Genomic DNA, 22,822 nt, shown 5'->3' with positions numbered 1-22,822 from the left:
TCCGAGAATGGCGCCCTATGTCAGGTTAGGCATATAAAAGGCCTAGCAGTAAGTCAGGTCACACCGCCTCCTGGAAATTCCCTAGATTTACCTTTCAGTGCTCATTGGGGGGATCCCTGAGGGGGGGGGGGGGGACCATGGCAGGGTCAAAGTCTTAGAGTGGCACCCTACGTCAGGTTAGGCATATAAAAGGCCTAACGGTAGTTAAGTCAGTAATTCTAAGCCCTCATTCCGCGGTAAAGTAGACTGTGGCAGTTGACGGTTTCCTACGTTATTTTACTTACTGAACAAGAATTAAAGTAATATTTATTTGGACGACGGTCATTAACCCCCAGGGGCCAGTACTAAACACGGCACAATACATTGGACGCCCAATCCCTAGTGGATGTCGTATTCACAGTTACGTTTCTAGCAGGTTACTAATTCTAAAGAATAGTTCCGCACGGACTGCAAGAAATGTAACCGTGGATACGACATCCACTAAGGATTGGGGCGTCCAATGTATTTCGCCGTGTTTATACTGGCCCCTGGGGGTTAATCACAGTCGTCCGAATAAACATTACTTTAAAATTCTTGTTCAGTAAGTAAAATAACGTGGGAAACCGTCAACTGCCATAATCTACTTTACCGCGGAATGAGGGCTTAGAACTACCGTTAAGTCAGGTCACGCAGCCTCCTAGGAATGGCCAAGGCCTCACCTTCTGCGTCACTTTCCTCCTGCCTTTGCCATCCGACTCCGCAACTGCTCTTAGGCGGCCTCATCGAAACGCGCCTGAAAACCAAAACCCAAAAAAACAAAAATATAAAAAGCTGCCTTTGATCGATAACAGCGCAACATTATTGATCTCCAAAATACAGATGTCGGCTTCGTCACCTACGATAGCCAGACCCTAAAGAGGCCTACCTAAGGCCTTATGACCCGAGGGACGCATCAGACCTCTAAAACGAGGACGACAGGCCAACCATCCATCGAAATATGTTTTATATTATGAAACAAACCTCCAGCTGACATAATCGAGGCCATTATAGCTGTAAATAACGATTAATTGTGGATAATTATATAAAATCCGGCGTGGGAGGAGGCCATTCTCCCGAATGTAAACAAAAGCCTGTCACTTGGCTCTCTCGACTAGGCCTGAATTTAAACCTTAAAATAATGATTGATTATGATAAATATATCAATAATAAACGTATTTTAATTAAATGGCTGTCGGCAGAATCGTAAAAAGGTCCAAAAATAAAGAAAGAAGAACCCAGACGTCTATGATGACCGTAGATTCTCGGCGGCGTCTAAGGTCAATCAATCTTCCTCCCTTCGAAGGAATCCCCCCAAACCTCCCCCAGAATTAAGATAACTTACAAGATATATCCTCCTTGAATTCGTCTCGGTAAAGAAAGAGAGTCTTCGGTGCCACAATTTGGGTGACGAAGGCAAAACGCGAAGGTGGGTAAATGGCTTCACGTGGTGTCACGGCAACACAAGCGGACGAGACTGGCGGCGTGACGACGCGATGTTGCCGGTTTCAGATTTTTAAAATCGTTTATTTTACTAGATTTTCCCATAATGAGGTTAATTTTTATTTATAATAATATTATTAATAACAATTTCCATCTTTTCAAGATGATTTACGATGCTTTAACGACTTTCAAACCGTCGTAAAAGTCGTCTAAAATCATCATTGGTAACTCTATGAGTCTCGCTTCTTCTTCTTCTTCTGCCTCATCTTCCTCTTCGCAAGTTTCCGATATTTAAATCGTTTATTTTACTAGTTTTTCTCCTAATGAGGTCAATTTTATTTATAATACATTGATTGATAGCTATTTCAATAATTTCAACACGTTTGGTGATGGTTTAACGACGCTCAAATCATCGTAAAAGACGTTTAAAATCGTCATTGATAACTCTGTAAGTCTAGCTTCTTCTTCTGCCTCATCATCTTCTTCGACATGTGCACTCGCTGTGGGGGGGTTGGGTGGTATATTTAGGGTTTTTAAAGGCAGAGGGCAATTGATAATCGTAAAATACTACACAGCCTATTCGATTATACCCGAAATGACTTTCTATCGTCTTCATGAGCGATTTCAAAATTAGATTTTGCTAGAACTTGGTTGTTGGGTTTTTTAAACAAGTCCATTTTCTTCCTAGTTGCTAAAACCATTACGTGAAAACAAGGAATTCGGTAGGTTTTTTCCAAAGCAAATTTACAGTCTGCATCAAAAAGGTAGTTGATTCAGCAGCAATTTTTAATTATACGACAGTGTTCACGTAGACTTTTGGTACTTCTAAATTGGTAAATTGGATTTTGGGTGCTAAAGTTGCCTTCTGTCAATTGCAATTGAAATTACCAAATGCTGCTTTAAACAGCTTAAACTTTTGCTCTTATCTAATTTTATATATTACATAAAATGATTCGTCTGTTGCTTGTGATAGATAAATAATATTGAAGGTTTAACTTTATTTACAAACAGGTTTTTGCACTAATTTTTTAATCAGGTGTCACAGACGAATGAGTGAAGTGTAGAATTTAGACTGCCAAAGCCAAGCACTTTCAGCCAATCGGTGCTTAAGAGAGTAACAAGAGGGAGTTGGAATCTAAGATAGAGAGATCTAGTCAGAAAAAAATGAGATGGTATACATGGACAGTGACGAGACCTGGAGGAAACCCGCAGTTGCACTAAGAATTAAGTTAGAACTTGGACAGCAAGATGGAAGGAAGAAAACTAGAATGTATGTAAAGTTCAAGGCTAAGTATTTGGTGTAGCAGCTAAGAGGCAAATTAATGCCTTACAGTATACATCATCAAATAGACATTTGGTGAAATGTCGACTGCTTTATTGCCAATTTCATTTTCCTTTGCACTTGTAGCCCGGGATCCAACTTACCTAATCTTTAAGAACATTTGTTTTGTAAAGTTTGTATAAAACTCCAAGGCACTCAAAATTATGTTTGTCCGCTTCATTTGATCCAATTTACGAATGTGTGGCCTGACGACCAGACACAGGAACAGTTTGGTTATACAGAATAATTTATTTGGCAACATAACAGCAAATTTCATTGCCTTGTATGGTCCCAGATGATGTTGCGGTTTCTAGATGCATGGAGGAGAAACGTAGTCATCTTCTTGATTGCGATACTGTATAATCGAGTTTTGTGTTGAATTAACACTCATTTTACTACGGTAACCTTCCCAGTACTGAATATAGAACCTTCTGTTAGTTGGAAAACAATGAAATATATCATGTTCTTTCTCAGATTACATGTATTGATAGCTTCAACTTCCCTTGGCACCTCCTTTCACACTCTCCCAACAATTGTAGTGCTACTGCGAGGTTTTCCTCCCATTACACAAATCAAGCTTCCTTTACTTTGTTTTCTTTGCTGAAGTGACCTCATGGGTCCCAATGATTACTACTTGGCCTAGATTCTATATTAAAAATTCAGCAACTTCCTTTTTCTAGTATTCTCGTTTGTAAGGTTTCAGTAGTGGTATTTTAAATCCATTTGCAGTACTATTCTTAAGTTTCATCTACATTTCCGTTTAGGCAAAGCAATTGCAGCTTTTTCTGAATCATTTAACCTTCACATTAACAATTAGCTCACAAGGGACTCTTTAGCCCTCTGAAGGAGGCTTATCAGTGAAGGGGCAGCACTGATGTAAGGTACGTCAAGTACTACAACTTGTTTTTGTGCAACGCCTGTTCATCAAGAACAAGTTCAACCTAGGGTGCTCAGTTCAGCTGCAGAAGAAACCTCATTCGACCACATCAATTACCAAAATATTTTACATTTTAAAGCAATGAAGCTCAACTAGTCGACAAATTATAGAACTACAGGCTGCTTGCTAACAGTTCCCCATCCACAAGAGGAAAGAATATTGCAAGAACCAACACTTTCCTACCTTTGAATATAAAATATAGGCCAGAGGCCAAGCACTGGGACCTATGAAATCATTCAGCAATGAACAGACATTGACAATAAAAGGTTTGAAAGGTGTTACTGGAGGAAAACCTCGAAGTTGCACCAAGAATCAAGTTTAAAAAATATCCACAATTATATATTAATTAAAAATATATTTCTATGTAAAACAAAGACTGTCGAACACCTGAACGGTGTTCCTCATCAGTGTAACTGTGAATTTCTTAACAAAGAATCAAGTGTTAGGAGAGGGTGAAAAGTAAGACTGAAGAAAGAGAATATGAAAGGAGGTACAGTCAAAGGAATGAAAGAGGTTGCAGCCAGGGGTTGAAGGCACACTCCAAAGAACCTTAACTAACACTGAACCTACAGTGCACTGCATGAGGTACACTGACAGTAATAACCCAATATGGGGTAAAACTGTTTTGGGATTTTTAACGGGATGGGGTCATACCAATTTAGGATTTTCTGCTCACCTTCAGGCAAGGGCTTTCATCAAAGAACATCATTAATTCAACAACTGATATTCTGGGATGGTCGTCTTCACAACAATCTGAACTAACAAAGGTTCACCTTAAGCTTTTTTAGCTTTTACTTTTCATCAAGGTATATAATAACATGCTTTACAGCAACTAATCAATAACTTTAACTTCACAAAGGGTATGTCAGCTATTTCACCATACGTACTTTGCAAATATCTTTACGTAAAAATCAATAATTCTGACATAACTACATTTAGCCTTCTGCATAAAATACACTATGAAAAATTCATTTGAACAGTGAGTAGTAAACAATTACACTAGTAGGTGCAAACCATATTCTATTCACCAAGCATTTTAGTGAACAACGGCTTAGTTAATGCTAGCATCATCTAACATGACAACAGCCTCGCACTGGTTTTCTAAATTTTCATTACTGACATTTTCTGGTGATAAAAATCCAAAGGAGGAGAAAAGAAACAGCCTGGAAAGACTTACATTATTTCAAATCATTCTGTCCAAGTGGTATATAGTTTACATCTATAATTATCTCATATCTACAACAATATTACAAACAGATACACCAACTACTCTGGTGCCTCAAAAGTGTAGTGCACTTGTCCTTGCCCTGGGAACTGCTTGGCCAGCTGTCAAAGAAATACAGAACATTAGACAACAGATGAACTGACATTAACATTTGAGCCCAGATAGGCTAGACAAAGAGATTACATGGTATAGGATCATATGGTATAGGATTGGTAACTTGCATCATATTACATGAATATTTCTGTCTTTCTGCTGAAGAATGATCTCTAACTCCTAGGTCATATATAGCATAATATATTTATATAGTATATTAAATGTAACATGAAAATCCACGTGCTTGAGAATGTCATAAAATCCACGTAAGAAGGCTAGTGAAAAATATTTTCGCTCGCTTTCTTATGTGAATTTGATATATATACTGCCTCTGGTTGGCACTCATCTTATCGTGTAGTGGTGTGGCGGTATAGCCGTAGAGCAACTATACTACTTTGCAGCAAGGGACAATTCTGGTGGCTAGCCAAGATATAAAAACATGCCCCTACCCAGGGCTCAGTACCACAATACAAAATAAAAATTTTTTTACCTATGTCCAAAAAATAACAACAACACATCATTACCCTACCATAAAAGAAGACACAACACCTTACGTCAAGGCAAAGATAAGAAATAGGAAGCGTTACTTCCTATGCTTCCTTTCCCAACACACAGCAGCGGATAACAACAGACCCAAGATGCTGCACTTATCATATGGTTCCAATCTCATGTAAGTAATGCAAAGCAAATACAGGCGGTCCCCGGGTTACGACGGGTCCGGCTTACGACGTTCCGAGGTTACGACGCTTTTTCTTAAATATTCATTGAAAAATCCGCCCTGGGTTATGACGCTTGTTCCGAGGTTCACGACGCTGACGCTTCCGACGCTCCGAGTTTACAACGCTTTTAAAAAAACACATACTATGATAAGATAAGAATCCTTTATAGTTTAGCAGGTTCTCTCTCTCTCTCTCTCTCTCTCCTCCTCTTCTCTCTCTATCTCTCTCTCTCTCCTCTCTCTCTCTCTCTCTTTGTATTTTCCAATGAAAATAATCACTATCATTCTCTCTCTCTCTCTCTCTACTACAAAGATGTATGTTTTTTAGTATGATAAATAAATGATTTACTATTTTCAAATATTAATATTAATTTATACAGCAATAATATCAATTCATTAAAGAAAATACCATAGTGAATTAGTAAGATTTTAGCTTATATTTAAAAAAATTATGAAGAATGAAGGAAATCCCAGTCTTCTTCAAGTAACTTCCAGTAACCTTTTCTCAAGATTCAGGTACTAAAAACTGTCAGATATATCAAGTTCTGTGACAAGCCAGGAGGGGAAAATTTGGGGGAAGAGCTGCAGTGTTGCAATCACGTGGTCCTGACATTTTCCCCCCTCTATCTCTCTCTCTCTCTCTCTCTCATTTACTGAGACTCGAGATTTTTTATGTACTTGTACTATTTGTTTTTTACTTTCAAATAATAATAATAATAATAATAATATAATAACTGTAATTACAAAATTCATATGTGATAGTATTTTAAAGAAATACAATACGTACTAACCTATCCATGTCACTTTTAATTAAGGTTTAACTCTCTCTCTCTCTCTCTCTCTTTTGCCACACAAGAAGCGTTATAAGTATTTTTTGAGAGAACAGAGAGAGATAAACACACACACTCTCTCTCTCTCTCTCTCTCTCTCTTTACCGAGATGAAAGAATTTTTATGGTACTAGTATGTAAAATGTTTATTGATCAGTTATTTAATAATAATAATAACAATAAAACTTTTAATTACAAAATTCATAATGGTCGTATTTTAAAGAGATGAAAATGACCCCTTTCCATTTCACTTGTAAGGATAATTCCTTTCTTACTGAGTGAGATTTTATTTTTACGGTAGATGCACGTGTTTATTATATTTTCAAATAATAATAATATGACAATTTGTCTAAAAATTGCATTTTTCCTAACTATACAAAACCTGAGGTCCTTTTTACAATAGGAAGATACTAGCGGCAGCTGGATAGGTCGTAAGCTTTCGAACAAGGGGTTCGGTAGTTAACTTGCTTGTCCGACAGGCGCGCGCGCGCGACTGGGAGGTAAACAAATCACTTTTGCTTTGGCCCAAGCAAAAACTGCAGAGTGAGGGGTGGCATGAGGTGGGGCTATGTGTAAAAGGACCTCAGGTTTTGTATAGTTAGGAAAATGCAATTTAGACAAAATTGTCATTTGTTCCGACACGGCATACAAACCTTCGGTCCTTTTACAATAGGAAGACTCACTTCTTGGGTGGGGATGGAATCTGAGTCTTTTGTGAACAGACTGGTGTTAGCCCCTACCTTGGAAGCTTCCTGGTCGTAAGAGCGAGGGAGGGATCCAAGCCTCTGTCCGATTGATCGGGTGTGCACCGCAGGATCAATGGTCAGACCTCTGGACCGAGTACTAAGAGAGGGGCATGCGCATCTCTTAGTACCAGCAATGCAAGAACTTGTTCCTGTACAGGAGCAAATATAAAGTCATGGGTTTGACTCTTGTAGGCATCCACTTCCCCCCTTGTAGAAGGAAGTGGTGGATATTCTGCTCCTATCCCTAGTGAAAGGGATAGGATGGGGCTCTGTCATATAGCCCCTCACCTGCATCTCGTCCTCATCCAGCGTAGTGACGACCATGGCCCTCTGCCCACAGGTAGAGGGAAGGAAAAGATGGGAAGAGAGAGCCAGTCACTCACTCACTCACACATCCATCCACACAGTCACACCAGGACTCGATGCTGTTCAGCCTGCGAGGGTCTGGGTTAGCTACACACTTGTTGAGCAGCCACCACGGGTCCCAAGGGAAAAGGTATCCAAGGACCTGTGGGCAATATCCCGAAGGTAGAAGGACGTAAAGGTAGTCTGGTTAGACCAGACCCCTGCCTTCAGGACCTGCGCCACGGAGAAGTTCTTGCGAAACGCCAACGAGGGGCCAATACTTCTGACTTCAGGGGGGTGGGGGGGCTCTTCGGACGGGGAACGTACGGATTGTCCGTCACTACCATCAGCTCATAACCCCTCCTGATGACCTCACGCAGCCAGAATGAAAGAGTGTTCTTGGATACTTCTTTCTTGGTGACCCCGGTGCTAACGAAGAGGCGTCGACACTCAGGCCTGAGGTGACGAGTTCTCTTCAGATAGCGCCGTAGCGCCCTCACAGGACAAAGCAGCATCTCATCCGCATCATTATCGGTGAAGTCCAATAGGGAGGGAATCGTGAATGACTCGAACCTGTCATCAGGGACTGACGGTTTCTGAGTCTTCGCAACGAAGTTCGGGACGAAATCGAGCGTCACGGATCCCCATCCCCTGGAGTGTCGTACATCATAGGAAAGACCATGAAGTTCCCCTACTCTCTTCGCCGATGCCAGGGCCAGCAAGAAGAGGGTCTTGAGGGTCAGATCCCTGTCTGACGACTCTCGGAGTGGCTCGAACGGTGTTTCGAGTCAGACTCCTAAGGACGAGAGTCACGTCCCACGCAGGGGGCCGGTGAGTTCCCCGGGTGGGCAAGACCTCTCGAAGCTCCTCATCAGCAAGGAGATCTCGAACGAGTTCGAGATGTCCAACCCCCTCAGTTTCAGGACGAGCGCCAAGGCGGCTCTGTATCCTTTCACTGTGGGGACTGATAGGAGCTTCTCTCGGCGAAGAAAAACGAGGAAATCCGCTACCTGCTGAAGAGTGGCTCTGAGAGGAGATAGACCCCGTCTACGACACCAACCACAGAAGACGGCCCACTTCCCCTGGTACACAGCTGCAGAGGACTGACGGACGTTTCCAGCCATCTCTGTTGCTGCGCTACGAGAAAAGCCTCTCGTTCGCAAGAGATGGTGGATAACAGCCAGCCGTGAAGACGTAGGGACTAGGGACTGAATCGGTGGTCCACCGCTCGACGTGTGGCTGGGCGAGAAGGTTGTGCCAAGGGGGAATCTCTCTCGGTTCTCCTGCGAGAAGAGCCAGCAGGTCCGGATACCAAATGGCCTGTGGCCATTTGGGATAGCCACCAGGATCATCCTGAGATTCGGGGTGACAGCGCTCGACTGATCACCTTGCGAATCAGGCTGAACGGGGGAAAGGCATAGACGAAGAGGTTGTCCCACGGGTGTTGAAGAGCGTCCTCTGCAGCTGCCCATGGGTCCGGCACGGCCGAGAAGAACACCTGGAGCTTCCTGTTGTGCCGGGTGGCGAACAGATCCACGACTGGTCGCCCCCACAGGTCGAAGAGCCTTTCCGCCACGTCCTGGTGTAGAGACCATTCGGTCCCTATCACCTGATCCCGACGGCTTCCCTGAGCGTGTCTGCTACTACATTCCTCTTCCCTGGAATGTAGCGTGCCGACAGCTCTATTGAGTGTGCCTGAGCCCACTCGTGCACCTGCCGTGTCAACTGGTACAGCGGGAGAGACACTAGGCCCCCCCCTGTTTGTTGACGTAAGCCACCACCGTGGTGTTTGTCGCATCAACACCACTGAGTGTCCCATCAAGCGGTCCTGAAACTCTTGGAGAGCGAGGAACGCTGCCTTGAGTTCCAGTACATTGATGTGAAGGTGCTTGTCGTTCTCGTCCCACACTCCTGAAGTCCAGCAACTCCTCCAGGTGTGGCCCCCGCCGCCAATCCCTCGGTCGATGCGTCTGAGAACAGCTGCATGTCCGGGGGGGGAGTGCGCAGAGGACTCCTCTTAAGAGGTTCCTGTCGTCGAGCCACCAGGCTAGGTCCTGCCTCACCTCCTGTGTCAGTGACACTGGACAGCTTGGGGGATCCGTCGCCTGTGACCAACTCTCCTTTAGTCTCCATTGAAGAGACCGCAGGTGAAGACGCCCGTGAGGGACTAACTTCTCGAGTGACGACAGGTGTCCGATCACGACTTGCCATCGCTGAGCTACCTGTTCTGCCGAGACAGGAACTGGTTGGCTGCCTCTCTGAATCTGCTGATCCGCGAGTCCGCGGGGAAGACTCGCCCTGCTACCGTGTCGATCAGCATACCCAGGTACTTCATCCTCTGCTTGGGCTCGAGATCGGACTTCTCGAAGTTCACAACGATCCCCAGATCGCGACAGAACTCGAGCAGCCGATCCCTGTCCCCGTAGCAACTGCGAGCGGGAGCTCGCCAGGACTAACCAATCGTCGAGATACCTCATCAGACGTATCCCGTGCGAATGGGCCCAAGCAGACACCAGAGTGAACACTCGCTGTGAACACCTGTGGGGCGGTTGAGAGACCGAAGCACAGTGCCCTGAACTGGTACACCGTCCCGTCGAGGATGAAGCGGAGGTACTTTCTGGAGGACTGATGAATGGGTATTTGGAAATACGCATCCTTCAAGTCCACTGAAAAGCATGAAATCGTTCTCCCTGATGGAGTCGAGCACTGAGCGTGCCGTCTCCATCGTGAACCGGGTCTGGCGAACAAACCGGTTCAGGGGAGAGAGATCTATCACCGGGCGCCAGCCTCCCGTAGACTTTTCCACCAGGAAGAGTCGACTGTAAAAGCCCGGTGACTGATCCGTGACGATCTCTACAGCTCTCTTGCTCAGCATGGTCTTGATCTCCTGTCTGAGTGCTACGTCCTTCGGTGACCCGGGGACGTACGACTGCTGTTGGACCGGGTTGGAGGTGAGGGGTGGCCGAGATTCGAAAGGGTAATAGATATCCCTCCCGAAGGACAATCTACAATCAGGTCTCGGCGCCGTTAGCCTCGCTGCCAAGTTGCCCAATGGCTGGCCAGGCACCCCCCACTTCCGGCAGCAGGTGAGGGGGAACGCCGTCCCTAGCGTTTCCCCCCTTTCTTCGACTTCTTCCCAGAGCCTCCACGGGATGAGGAGGGCTGGGAGGAGGGCTGGTTACGGCCCCCCTTGCCAGAAGTTGAAGAAGACAGAGTCATTCCTCGGGGCTTCGACGCAGCAACCGTCTTAGCAGGCCGAGGAAGCGCTAGCCGAGCTCTTAGACTTGGCCGCAGTCCGAGGCTGCCCACAGAAGCCTTCGAGGACTGCCTGGTGAACCAGACGGTCACTGTCTTCAGTACGCCGTCTGTCCACCGCAGCGTCCACCATCTCTCCTGGGAAGAGAGACGTGGAACTCCGTAGAGGTCCGTTTCGAAGCCCCAACGCCGCCTCACGCCCGGCCGCCCTGGAAACCCGAGTAAGGACAGCGTCCCTTCGTCGGAGAACCAGGTTGGCCCACAGGTTCACCGTCTGGTGGGCAAGGAAGGAGATGGCTCTTCCCCCAGACTGGCAAAGTCTCCTGAAGGCCGAGTCCTCTTCGGGAGAAATTCCCCCGGAGTTGGCTGCGACCTTAGATACTGTGAGGGACCACAGATCTAGCCAGGAGACGGCCTGGAAAGCTGCCATGGCGGTAGATTCCAGGCCGAGTGCCTCTTGCTGCGAGAACCACAGGTTCTCGGACAGGAGCTGTTGCAGAGACACACCCGGAGTCAGCCTAGCTAACTCCCGGGTTCACCTGTTTGGGCGGATCGGGTCTTCAGATGGCACGTAAAAAAACCGCCGCTGTCGTAGCAGAGGAGGTGGAAGCAGCTTGCTCGACCTGCCAGACTTGAGCGAACCGTCTTGTCCGGAGACAAGCGATTCAACCTGGTCTAGCACTGAGTCCGCAAGCTCGGAACGCGGCAAACCCACCGTCGGTCTGGGTTCCCTCTTCGGGCCCCAGAACGACTCGAGCCGGGACGTGGGCTCGGATGGTGGGAGCGGCGATCCTTCCCCGAGGTCGTTGCTGACGAATCAGCGCAATAACCTCGGCAAAGTTCCTCTGGATCTCGGGTGTGATAGCATCCTGTGGAGTCGGACCGTCCAGTCCCTCGAACAGGAGTACCTCCCGAGACCCTCCTCCCTCAAGGAGAGGAGCAGCGACAGCCCCCTCTGGGTCTCCTCCAACCACCTGTGCGTACGACCTGGCTGGGGTCCGAGAACCGAGCCTGGTACATACGACGACGTGGCGGGATCCTGAGGGGCGCACCCCTCACGATCCCTCCTCAATACCTCGCCCCTCCCGGTGTAACCCGAGGAGGTTGAAGGTATGGGAGAGGTAGACCTGACGCTCTCTCCTCGCTCACTGGCAGAACCAGCTGGCTTGGAGGACTGCAGGCGATCGCCAACCGCGGTGGCGATCGAGCTGCAGACCTAGTCGAGCCGTCTCGCTGTGGAGAACGGCTGGACCGAGAACAGCGGCCCCAGGTCTCGTGTGTCAGAGGAGCTGGTGCTGGTCGCCGTACCCGATCGCTCTCTGTGAGAGCGACGGTCAGGCGACCGGCGAGCTCCACTGTCACGGTGAGACCGGTGCATATCCTCACGGTTGCGTCAGTTCGCTGGTACCAGCCGTGGCTGGTGCCGGCGAACGGGGGGACCTCTTCCCAGCCTCAGCCCGTGGCCGGTCGTGGACCGTCACGTCCGCAGGGTAGCCAGCCGCTCGCCGTGAGAGCGAGAGCTGGTCTGGTGAGAGTCGCGTGAGCGGCTGTCACCAGTCTTCCGCTCCGTGCCGTGAACCTGACGCTGAGCGGACTCAGAGGTCTGGTTCCTGGCTGCACGGTCGCTGGTAGGCGACCGTACACTCGGTACCTCTCGCGAACTGAGCGGCCGAGCCGGATCCTGCTGCTGTGGCCGAACCACTGACAGCAGGTGAGGAAGTGCCGGTGTTAGCCGGCACCCCTCTGGTCCCCGTAGTCTTCTTCCTTGCGGGAGAAGAGACGGGTCCTGCTCCCGAAGGAGCAGGGCGACCAGCGGAAGAACCCCCCGTCTCACCAGAGCGAGACGGGCCCTTAGAAAGCTCCCGAAGGAGACTTCTAGGGGGGGGGGAGGCGACCTTCTTCTTCTTAGGCGGGGGAGCCTTAGAGAAGAAGGGAAGAGGCGGCAGACGACGACGACGAAGAAGACGATGAAGACGACGACGACACCTTCCTCCTCTTCTTCTTCTTCTTCGTCAACCTCCTCAGGACCGACGTCAGGTCTGTCATCCAGGACGGAGCCGGGGCTGCTGTTGCCGAAGCAACAGGGCCCGGACGTACCTGTCCGAACAGACCAGCATCGGGAGCAGCGGCGCCAGGAACGGGAACAACATCAGCAGGTGCGAGCATCACAGGAACGGCAGCAGACACGGCAGGATCAGGAACAGGGAACAGCAGCGGTGGTCACGGCAGGTACAGCAGATTACAGCTGGTCGAACCAACGGCACAGACGTCATCGGTACCGGTGGGAGGTCCAGGGGCGAAGCTCTTTTCGGGCCACGTGAAGTCCGTCGCGGCAGCACGGCAAACCCAGGTGGCGGCATCACACTCCCCCGAGTTACGGCGACTGGCCCCTGCACCGATGTTGTGGGTGTCACAGAGACCGCGTGCTGGGTGTACACCAGGTGAGGAGGTGACGCGTAGCCAGGTGTTGTCAGGGTCGTGGTGGTGGTTGTAACCGTAGCATGCGTAACCGCCACGGAGCCAGCGAGATGATAGAGCAGCCCTGGACACTCGGCACGCACTGCAGTCCCAACGATGCCCACACCTGTCCGAGGTCATCCTTCACGGCAACCGCACCTGAGGAGGCAAAAGTCGGGTGATTAGGAGGATCCTCTACCCGCTCGCGCGAAGACGAGCGGATAGAGGACCCAGAGTACAACTCTACGTCGGGGTATCTAGCGCCCTCCTCCACACTCGACACATCGGGAGAGGAGAAGGACTAGACAAACCGCCCCCGAAGGGGAAGGCGCGAGACGTGGAAGTTGAGCGGGGCGGCAGGAAAGAAGACGAAGTGTCCGTCACCAAAGGAGTCGCGGGAGAGCTTTCCGACGACTCCTTTGGAGGCCTTCGCTTCTTCCTGCCCTCATACAATGTCCACTGCGCCTCGACCAGTCAATACAAACATCACAGGGCTCGGCCCGGGTGCATTCGCGCCCCCGGCACCGAGCACACAACACATGAGGGTCAATCTCGGGGAATGATCTGAACTTCCCGCATTTGCGCCCTTCGGTACCCGGGCAAAGTCTCCTTGGGGTAGCGAGGCGTGGAGATTCCATCATAATTCAATTGCAGCGTAATTAATATGATAAGAGAGAATAACTGTACTTACAAGCTCTTTCATACACAATTACAAACAAACTAGAAAGCAAACGACGAGCAGCGGGCAGAGAGCGAACACACAGTTCCATCCACTGTGAGGCCGAAAGCAAAAGTGATTTGTTTACCTCCCAGTCGCGCGCGCGCGCCTGTCGGAAAACAGCGTTAACTACCGAACCCCTTGTTCGAAAGCTTACGACCTATCCAGCTGCCGCTAGTATCTTCCTATTGTAAAAGGACCGAAGGTTTGTATGCCGTGTCGGAACAAAATAATAATAATAATAGAAGTAGTAATAATACGATAACTAATTTCAAAAGAAAATTCTTCCCTTTGTCTTTTCTGTATCAATTTCCCCACCCTCAAACTCGAGTGACACTCGAGCTTAACAATGCCATACAATGGTCAACGAATTTAATGTTTTATGTAATCTCTCTCTCTCTCTCTCTCTCTCTCTCTTACTGAGTTGAGATCATTTTCATGGACGTGTATGTAATAAGTTTATCATTATATTTTTCCAATAATAATACTATAAGTACAAAATTCATATCTGAGTATTTTAAATACAATAATCATTCCATTTCTCTCTTTTAAATACGTAAGGACAACTCTCTCTCTCTCTCTTCCTCTCTCTCTCTCTCTCTCTCTCTCTCTATCTCTCTCCTTCTCCCTCTCTCTCTCTCTCTCTCCCCCTCGCTCTCCTCTTTCTCCACAAGATACTTGTCATACATTTGGTGTTTCTATTTCTTCCTTTTATCTCTCTCGCTCTCAGCAAAAGAATTGATAGACAGACAAAAATAACTGCACAGTCCTCTCTGTCTCTCTTCTCTGGAGAAATATATGTATTTATGGGAGGGGGAAAAAGTTGCCTACAGACATTCATTTCAATCTATTGAAACCGTAAGGAGTTATTTCTCTCTCTCTCTCTCTCTTTTGTATTTTAATGAAAAATATACAGTAATTTGTGAATACACAGTGTTGCCACATGAAAAAAGTAAATTAGTAATAATTTTAGAGATACGGCCCTAAGAAAAATTGCAAATTAGTAGTGAAATTTTCCTGTGGACATGTTTTCAAGAACGTCGTTCCGGCTTACGACGATTTCGGGTTACGACGCGTCTTAAGAACGGAACCCCCGTCGTAACCCGGGGGGACCGCCTGTATCGACTTACAATTCCAAAAGTCAATTGCAATATTGAAGAGAGATAAACTGTGTCTGAATGCCAACAAAGTGGCAACTGCTCTAATTCCATGAGCTGTGACTCTGCAGATTGGGAACATGTCCTCTTCAATCGAGGTGCGAGCTTCCACGATAATGTCCCTAAAGAAGAAGATTCCTGGCTAGCTACTGATTTAGTGCTAGTCTCTGCCATGGCGATGGCCTTTCTTTCCTATCTCTAGCCAATTTCTTTAAATGAGATTCTAATGTTTTTCATTTCCTATGGTCCCAGTCATTACATTCTGAACATCTTAAGTTAAATGAACAAATTTGCCCACGACAACCTGTGCACAGCGTGCGTGAGTCTTACGATTCCTTAGCTAGGCGTCAATTGTAGCCTTTAGTGCAATACCTAAAATAAGATGATCTTGAGTCCAACATCATCAAAGTAAGAAGTCATATAGTTAAAATAGTAAAAATCATTAACCATTTCTCTGAAGTATAAAGTGGACACCCCCCCCTCCTCTATTTGAGGGGATGCATACCAGAGGGCCCCCTTCCCCTGGCAAATAGCTAAAATAATCAGAACCCCTATAATAAAAACACTTAAAAGTGCCTATTTTTTTACGTAGTTCAAACTTAAGAAAAAAACACTAAAAATGCTTATATACCTGTTTTTTTAATAGCTTTATCACAAAGTGTGTGTTTAATCATGAAATTGATATGAAAATCCAGTAATTTGTAGATATTTCTCATAGAAAAATACTGTAAATAAACAAATTTCCATGGAATAATGGGTATATAAGGTCCAATGAGAAATCCACAAATATGCGAGTCAGCGAATCTGGAGTCTGCCAAATACCTCACCAACTAACATAAAAGCAACCAGAAAAGTCACAAATTTTGTCAAAACAAAAGCTGAAACCATCAACCAGTATGTATATAGCTATCAGCTGGCACAAACAAACAGAGCTCTTTGCCATGTTGCCCCTCTCTTCCCTGAAAAGTGGGTGGGGTCATGGTTACCTACCCAAAAACAAACAACTAGCGCAACCTGTGGATTTCAAAATTTAGCTGCCAGGCAAGAAACTCTTAGCTATATAGTTACTGGGTAAGTTGCTTGAATAAAACACCCAAATTCAAAGTACTACTGTACATGGTTTGTCTTGGCTGGTGATTGGAACGCCTATGTATTGTATAACAATTGACTAAACCGTAGGTTAAGCTGAAACTCAATATAGTACATATGTTTATATATCTCTCCTTGTATAGTACTTACCACAGGCCAATGCATCTTCTTGTCATCTAAATAAAAGTAAACGACAAAGAAGGCAGTCATGACACCAAAGAATGCCATCGCTTGCTGACCCAAAGAGTAACGAAGCTTGGTGGTAACATCCAGCCGATCTAATCCATGCATATCATAGTCCCATTGTATCTGAAAGGGAAACCATCATCACTTGACATAGTGAAGCCAAACCTGGTGACCTATTTAGTTTAAAAATTATGAAATGCAACATTGTAGAGGAGCATACAAATAACGTCACAACTCTTGAATCTCATACCGGTTCTCCGAAGTTACGTCGGTGTTCTGGAAATCCCAGTCACGGTAAGGGTCTCGGGCATCGGCTGAAATTACCGGAAGCTTAGGGTAATCACCCTTTCCCAAGCCATCGTCAGGATAGGGTTCGTACTCGTCAGGCCGCAAACCATATTTGCGTGCTGCTGCTTCTCGTTCTTCGGGAGTCACTGGGTATGGGCCAGGCTTCCAATCCTTGTTCCAGTCTGCACAGAAATACATCCATGAAATTGTCAGAAAATAAGAGTTCAATAAAGAATCGGCGTTCAGAGCCGACTTCCAAAATATATAAAGGAATTAGCCAAATAGGTTAATTCCTAACTGGATGTCCCTTTTTCCATTCTTCCCCATACAAAATACATGACTATGAAATGGATATATCATTTTGCTATTGATGTCAACAGATAACTTTGACAGCTTAGTGATGACATATTCTTCGTAATATGTTTAGTGAATAACGACATAAAAATCTACTGGGCAGTAAAAAAACATACACCAAAAGCAAAATACACAGACACTGTAATCTTTTATATATATACAGTTGCAAATGTCAATACACAACTAACCCTATATCACTATATTCACCAAAGTGGGATGTGGAGAAAGAAATATAAAACAATTACTACTGAGTAACTCCACCTTTGCTTCACTTTGCTATAAAATAATCACGTTAATCTTCCTTTGCATTTTCCTAACTTCATTTTACAGTAAAATACTCAACTTATCTTTGCAATTTCCTGACTCATCAACAAAGACTGTTAAAAATTAAATACAGCACAATTCAAGTTTGTTCATTTTTTCTGATTCTTCTTAAAAATGACATTATGATAAAATAAAGTTTTAATTATACTTACCCGTTAATTTATATAGCTAAAGAGTTTCACTCATCGGCACCTGAAATCCTGAAATTCGCGGGTTGCACTAATTTTCTATTTTGTTTTGGCTAGGTAGCAGTGCCCCGCCCACTTTCGGGGCAAGAAAGAGGAACATCTTAGCAGAGAGTTCAGTTTGTTATGCCTTACAAAATAAATCCATGCTAGGTGAACTGAGGGGGGGGGGGGGGGGTGGCAACTACTTGTGGACAGACCCCACCAACCTCCCTTGGGCTACCAGTTTGGTTCCTCCCCTGCACTGGGGAGTATGACAATGACCTTTGCCTATGAGAGTCGATGGGACAAACAGCCGCCTACTCCACTGGCACAACACTATCACTCTTCGCCTTGTCCATCAGGACCTTAACAGATGTACCAAGATGCTCCATTGTTGTACTAACAGAGAAAATGCTTATCAATCTTTCCTCGAGACTGGTAATGGGTTGGGATCGGAAGTAAGGAGCCTGCAACTGAAGAAGGTGGTATAGCAAGAGAGTGGGAGCTAAAGATATGACAGGACCACTCAATTCCAAATTCAAATCAGAACCTTGGCTAGCTGGTTTTGAATTAGCCCTAAGCAAAGCCTTTATATCTACCTGTCTCTGACTTCTTTAAATGAGACTCTAAGCTCTTCCACTTCCTCTCATCCCAATCAAAACATTCATTACATCGAATATCAAATGAACAACATACTTGTCCTAGACAATCAGTACATAAAGTATGAGTATCCATAAAGATTCCTTGGTTAGCCTAGTCTTGCAACCTTTAGTGCAATATCTAAAGCTAGGAGAACCCATGTCCGACATAGTCGACAACACTAAGACCCGTGTCACCCCCAAGAAATAAGCAAAATCTAGTTCTTTATGCAAAATCCACAAAAAAGATCCTAACACTATCTAAATGTTTGCCAAGACAGCTAATACAAGAACAGAATATTTTCACCAATTGTGATGATACACTAGGAGAATCCAAAGAATTCTTGGAATAACTGCAATCGACAACCATCTATAGCCATCGGCTGACAGAAACAAACTGAGCTCTTTGCCAAGTTGTTCCTCTCTCTTGCCCCAAAAGTGGGTAAGGTACTGTTACCTAGCCAAAAACCAAATAGAAAATTAGCGCAACCTACGAATTTCGGGATTTTAACTGCCGGCGAGTGAAACTCTTAGCTATATATTTACTGAGTGAGTTGTATAATTACAGCCTATTTCCTGTGCTAAATCTGCAAAACATTTGTACCCATAAATGCTGGTACAGTTTCCTTAAAATAATGGTAAACGATGATGCTCTTTGATATGTGGCCGGGAGAAACCTAGCGAATTTTCGGGGGTGCCAGTGTGCTAGGTACCTACTACCTAAGTCAAGTGAAGACCTCTATGCTATATTTTTGTATGATTAAGTGCAATCTTTAATATTTAGAATGAGAAATTATGAATTTCCAATACTAACAATATCTTATTCCCATTATAATTTGATCTTTTCATAAGCATTTTATAAATTCCACTTGCCCTAGCGTTCCGTGGCCAGGCCATCGGAGGTCACATGATTGCCCGGGGCCTGGACTACAACAAAGGTCTCAATGTTAATCTTTCTCCGTTGACGATTTTCTGGCTGTTTAAAAGTTGGCCCTACTAATTTCTTATGGAGCAAAAATAGACAATTGGCCAGAGTGGTAGTGATTGCATCACACTTCGGAACCCTAGTCCTAGCACATAGTAATAATTGAAGGTGCATTTATTTCAGCCATATTTATTAAAAAATGGGTAGATCTAGGGTACTATTCCGCGACGGCCTAGACTATGGCAGTTGTGGTTTTTCTATGCAGTTTTACCTCCTGAACAAGAATTTTAAGTAATATTCGAACGACTCCAATTAACCCGGCGAAATACAATGGATGCCCCAATCCCGTATTCGTGGTTACGTTCCTTGCAGTCTGTGCGGAAATGCCTATTCTGTAGAATTACCAAAAAATTTTCAAATAGTAAGTCAAAATAGTAATAGGCTATGGGCTTATTAATGAAAAGCGCTGGCAACAAAATAAAAAATTTTTGTCTACCTGTTAAATTGAATTGTATTGATGCTTCAACAATTGAATATCGAGTGAAAAAATTGGTTTCTCTGTGAGCCAACATTTCGCCACAGGTCTAGGAATTTGAATATAGGGGGAAACATCAGTTCAGGCCAACCCTCATCACGGTGGACGGGTCTTATTCACTCGATATTTAATTGGTGAAACATGAATACAATTGCAACTCTAAGCATACCATTTAAAAGACTGAAGTTTCGTCAACATATTGTGATATATGAAAGCCCCATACGAACTAAAATAAGCATGTGAGCTCTTCGTAAAATATGTTTTCAAGGCAGTTTTGAAATCCAATATGGCGGCTACGTTTTTCATGGACGGTTCTCATCAGTGACGGACACCATCTTTCCCCAGCCTTCCCAGCACTCATTTGAACAATGTTAGCGTATGTATGTAACGTTTATTGATCTTACTCAAGATTGCAGTTGTAATCAGCACAATAAAACAACATTTTGTTTTTGCCTATATTAGTGAAAGTATGAAACTTGTTATTCCCGGGGTTATGGTTGGAACTGAATTCATTCTTACCTTGTAATCGGCGGTTTTTATCCTTACTGCCATCACAACTGAAACTCCACAGTGCTTATTTGATTGTTATTATACACATTTTGGTCTCAGTTCACTCCACATTGCACTTTAAACCCGTTGCTGTTCCTGGTTTCTAAGCGCGCGCGCCATAAACACAATTACAAACAGCAGACGACGACAGACGACGAAACTGCAAAGTTTATTCCCTAAACTGTTTACTTACTCGTTATTTAGTTTAAATTTACATTGTTATTTAAAAATTTTGATTTAATTCATGTATATTATCCCTTTTAGCAACCAAATTACCCCGAAAAATTACAGATATTTCTAACGTAGATAAAATCAAATGTTTCTAACGTTTTCGTACATCTGGCTGCCGAAAACCATAGAGGAACGAATACGGAAAAGTGCATAGAGGAACGACTACGTTTTTTTTTTTTTTTGCTTTTTTGTTTTTGCTAGCACTTTTCCATTGATTTCAGTCTTTATTATATTTTTTGAATTTCTTAAATAATCCGTATGCCAGAAATAAATGTAACCTTTAATGTTTGCATGCTTTAATGTTTGCATGCTAAGAATGGCAAAATCATCGTTGCCACATTAGTGGAGGCTTCACACATACGCCGTTCCATTATTATAAACTGTTTCCATGAATTCTAGTTGTCATAGTAATGCAATAATGATAAAAATTGCTTTAATATTTATGTATATATACTTCCAATACATAGCCTAATTTCACCAATTTCAACGTTTGTGTGTAGTCTTATACCCAGTTTGGAGGGTCAACACATACCGAATGGCAACAGAGAGAGAGAGAAAGGAAGGCGGAGGAACGAAGAAGAAAAGGGATGGCGGTGGAGGGGGGGGGGGGTGGGGGGTGGGGGGGGAGAGGGTAGGTGGAGCTTTATACGCGTGTTCGTATCCATTTCTGCATAATGGAGTTTTTGTCTCTTGGTACAAGGACAAGTGTCGTTATTCTTTACGATTAGTGATTCACGATACCCTTATAAATTACGCAACTGGGTGTAATGCACTATAGCAAAATCTCGTTCTGTTACGAGTGTTCGTTACAGAAATAGGTATTGCCCAAAAACGTGCTTGCACTGTCTCTGAAAACCCATAGTAGACATGCTGCTTAGTTGTCAATCAAGTTTTTTATAACCAAGTATTTTTACAAGCTAGCTATTGAATAAATTTGTATTTTCTCAGTCAAAACATATGCCCCTCAATGCTAACTTTCCTCTTTTACGACTTTCTGGTCATTGCAAATTCGGCCCCATAATTTCTTATGGTGCGAAAACAGACAGAGGCCCATGGACCGAAAAACGATTGCGTCACACTACGGCGATAATCCAGCAGTAAAACATCTTCATATATCCAAAAAGTAAATAATAAAGATATATATGCGCATTACGATTATAACAATTACATGTATAGCTGATAACAATCTGCACGAATAACTGGTAAACTGTTCTGCAATGACAGTTGAGTATAGCAATTATTTACAATAGGTACGAAAGTCAAGATGTCGTGACGTCATAATACAGAACTTGAAAGAACGTTCTAATTCAGAAAAATAATTACTTAAATTTGAGTCAGAGGCGAGTTACTTTTTCAATAACGAATATTTTCAAATTAATCATCATAAAATATGTAAAAATATTGATGTTTTACTACTTATTTAAAAATTTAGCCAAGAGAACGCTTCTCGTCATCTTCTACCCCACAGCTGTTTACGCCTGGCTGGTTGTTGATGAGAAATCGTGTTTCGATTGTTTTGTGATAAAAGTGCTCCAGCGTCTGTGGGTACAAGTGGTGTGCGGATTTATCACAGGAAATGGTTAGTTTATTGACACAAGCTACTCCGTAAACATCGAGATGGCGTCAATCTTCGAAACATTTTTAGTTGTAAGTAAAAATTTCTAAAGCGTTTTGGTGAGATTTCCACTGCCGTGGGCGCCATTTTCAGTACCCTCTGTTTAAAATCTTAAAATTTGCCCTTAATTTCTACCTTGGGGAAAATACTTACTTCGAAAGGAGAGTAGAGGTCTTTAGCTCCGTTTCTCACCAACAACAAGTCGCGACTGATGCCCATCTCGGGTGTCAGGACGCGTTATAATGTACTTTTTCGGAGGGTGGCTTGCACTGATGGTAGCTGGCCTGCGTGGCCTGCTGTGATGTTTTACCCTAGGTACCTAAAATTAGCTAGACTCTGCAAAGGAAATTTGTCTAATTTAATAGGTAGGTATATAGCTATGTCAAAATAATATGGATGAGGCCAGTTACCTATATAATTAACGGTACTGGAAATCCATAATTTTGTGTGCATACTAGCCTAGGTCCTACCTAATAGGTAGTAGCACGGGTTGCAATGACGGTACAATAACGGCATTGAAAAGTGATCCTAAGTTATTTTAGAAGTGCTTTTTATTTACTTTGATGCTGTGACCTACATAAAATAACCTAAAATGCTTTAAGGAACCTTGACCTTAGCCAATACTGCCTACCTGGTAGTACAAGGTGTACATAAAGTCCCAG

The 22,822-nt window shown here is 44.5% G+C and overlaps 2 protein-coding genes across 3 annotated transcripts in view; both read right to left on the bottom strand.

The window, feature by feature from the left end:
* LOC135199353 (la protein homolog) overlaps positions 1 to 1,518 on the bottom strand; it is a 16,049-nt gene extending 14,531 nt beyond the window's left edge. The window contains exons 1-2 of one of the 2 annotated variants that reach the window (XM_064227318.1): positions 1,361 to 1,492; positions 699 to 772 (exon numbers count right to left, since the gene is read on the bottom strand). The gene's annotated coding sequence lies outside the window, so the exon portion shown is untranslated. Of the gene's footprint in view, positions 1 to 698; positions 773 to 1,360 lie in introns of both variants that reach the window. The other variant, XM_064227317.1, reaches the window with a different exon arrangement.
* A 3,364-nt stretch (positions 1,519 to 4,882) lies between these two features.
* LOC135199351 (NADH dehydrogenase [ubiquinone] 1 beta subcomplex subunit 8, mitochondrial-like) overlaps positions 4,883 to 22,822 on the bottom strand; it is an 18,262-nt gene continuing 322 nt past the window's right edge. Inside the window, 4 exon segments of the mRNA XM_064227309.1 lie at positions 4,883 to 5,042; positions 16,499 to 16,657; positions 16,785 to 16,816; positions 16,819 to 17,004. Of these exon segments, the coding sequence (XP_064083379.1) occupies positions 4,983 to 5,042; positions 16,499 to 16,657; positions 16,785 to 16,816; positions 16,819 to 17,004 (437 nt within the window). The 3' untranslated portion in view covers positions 4,883 to 4,982.

This window comes from Macrobrachium nipponense, chromosome 25 (genome assembly GCF_015104395.2).
Source record: "Macrobrachium nipponense isolate FS-2020 chromosome 25, ASM1510439v2, whole genome shotgun sequence".
NCBI classification, from domain to species: domain Eukaryota; kingdom Metazoa; phylum Arthropoda; class Malacostraca; order Decapoda; family Palaemonidae; genus Macrobrachium; species Macrobrachium nipponense.
Note: the sequence above shows the minus strand (reverse complement) of the source record. Positions and strands in the feature narration are given on the sequence as shown.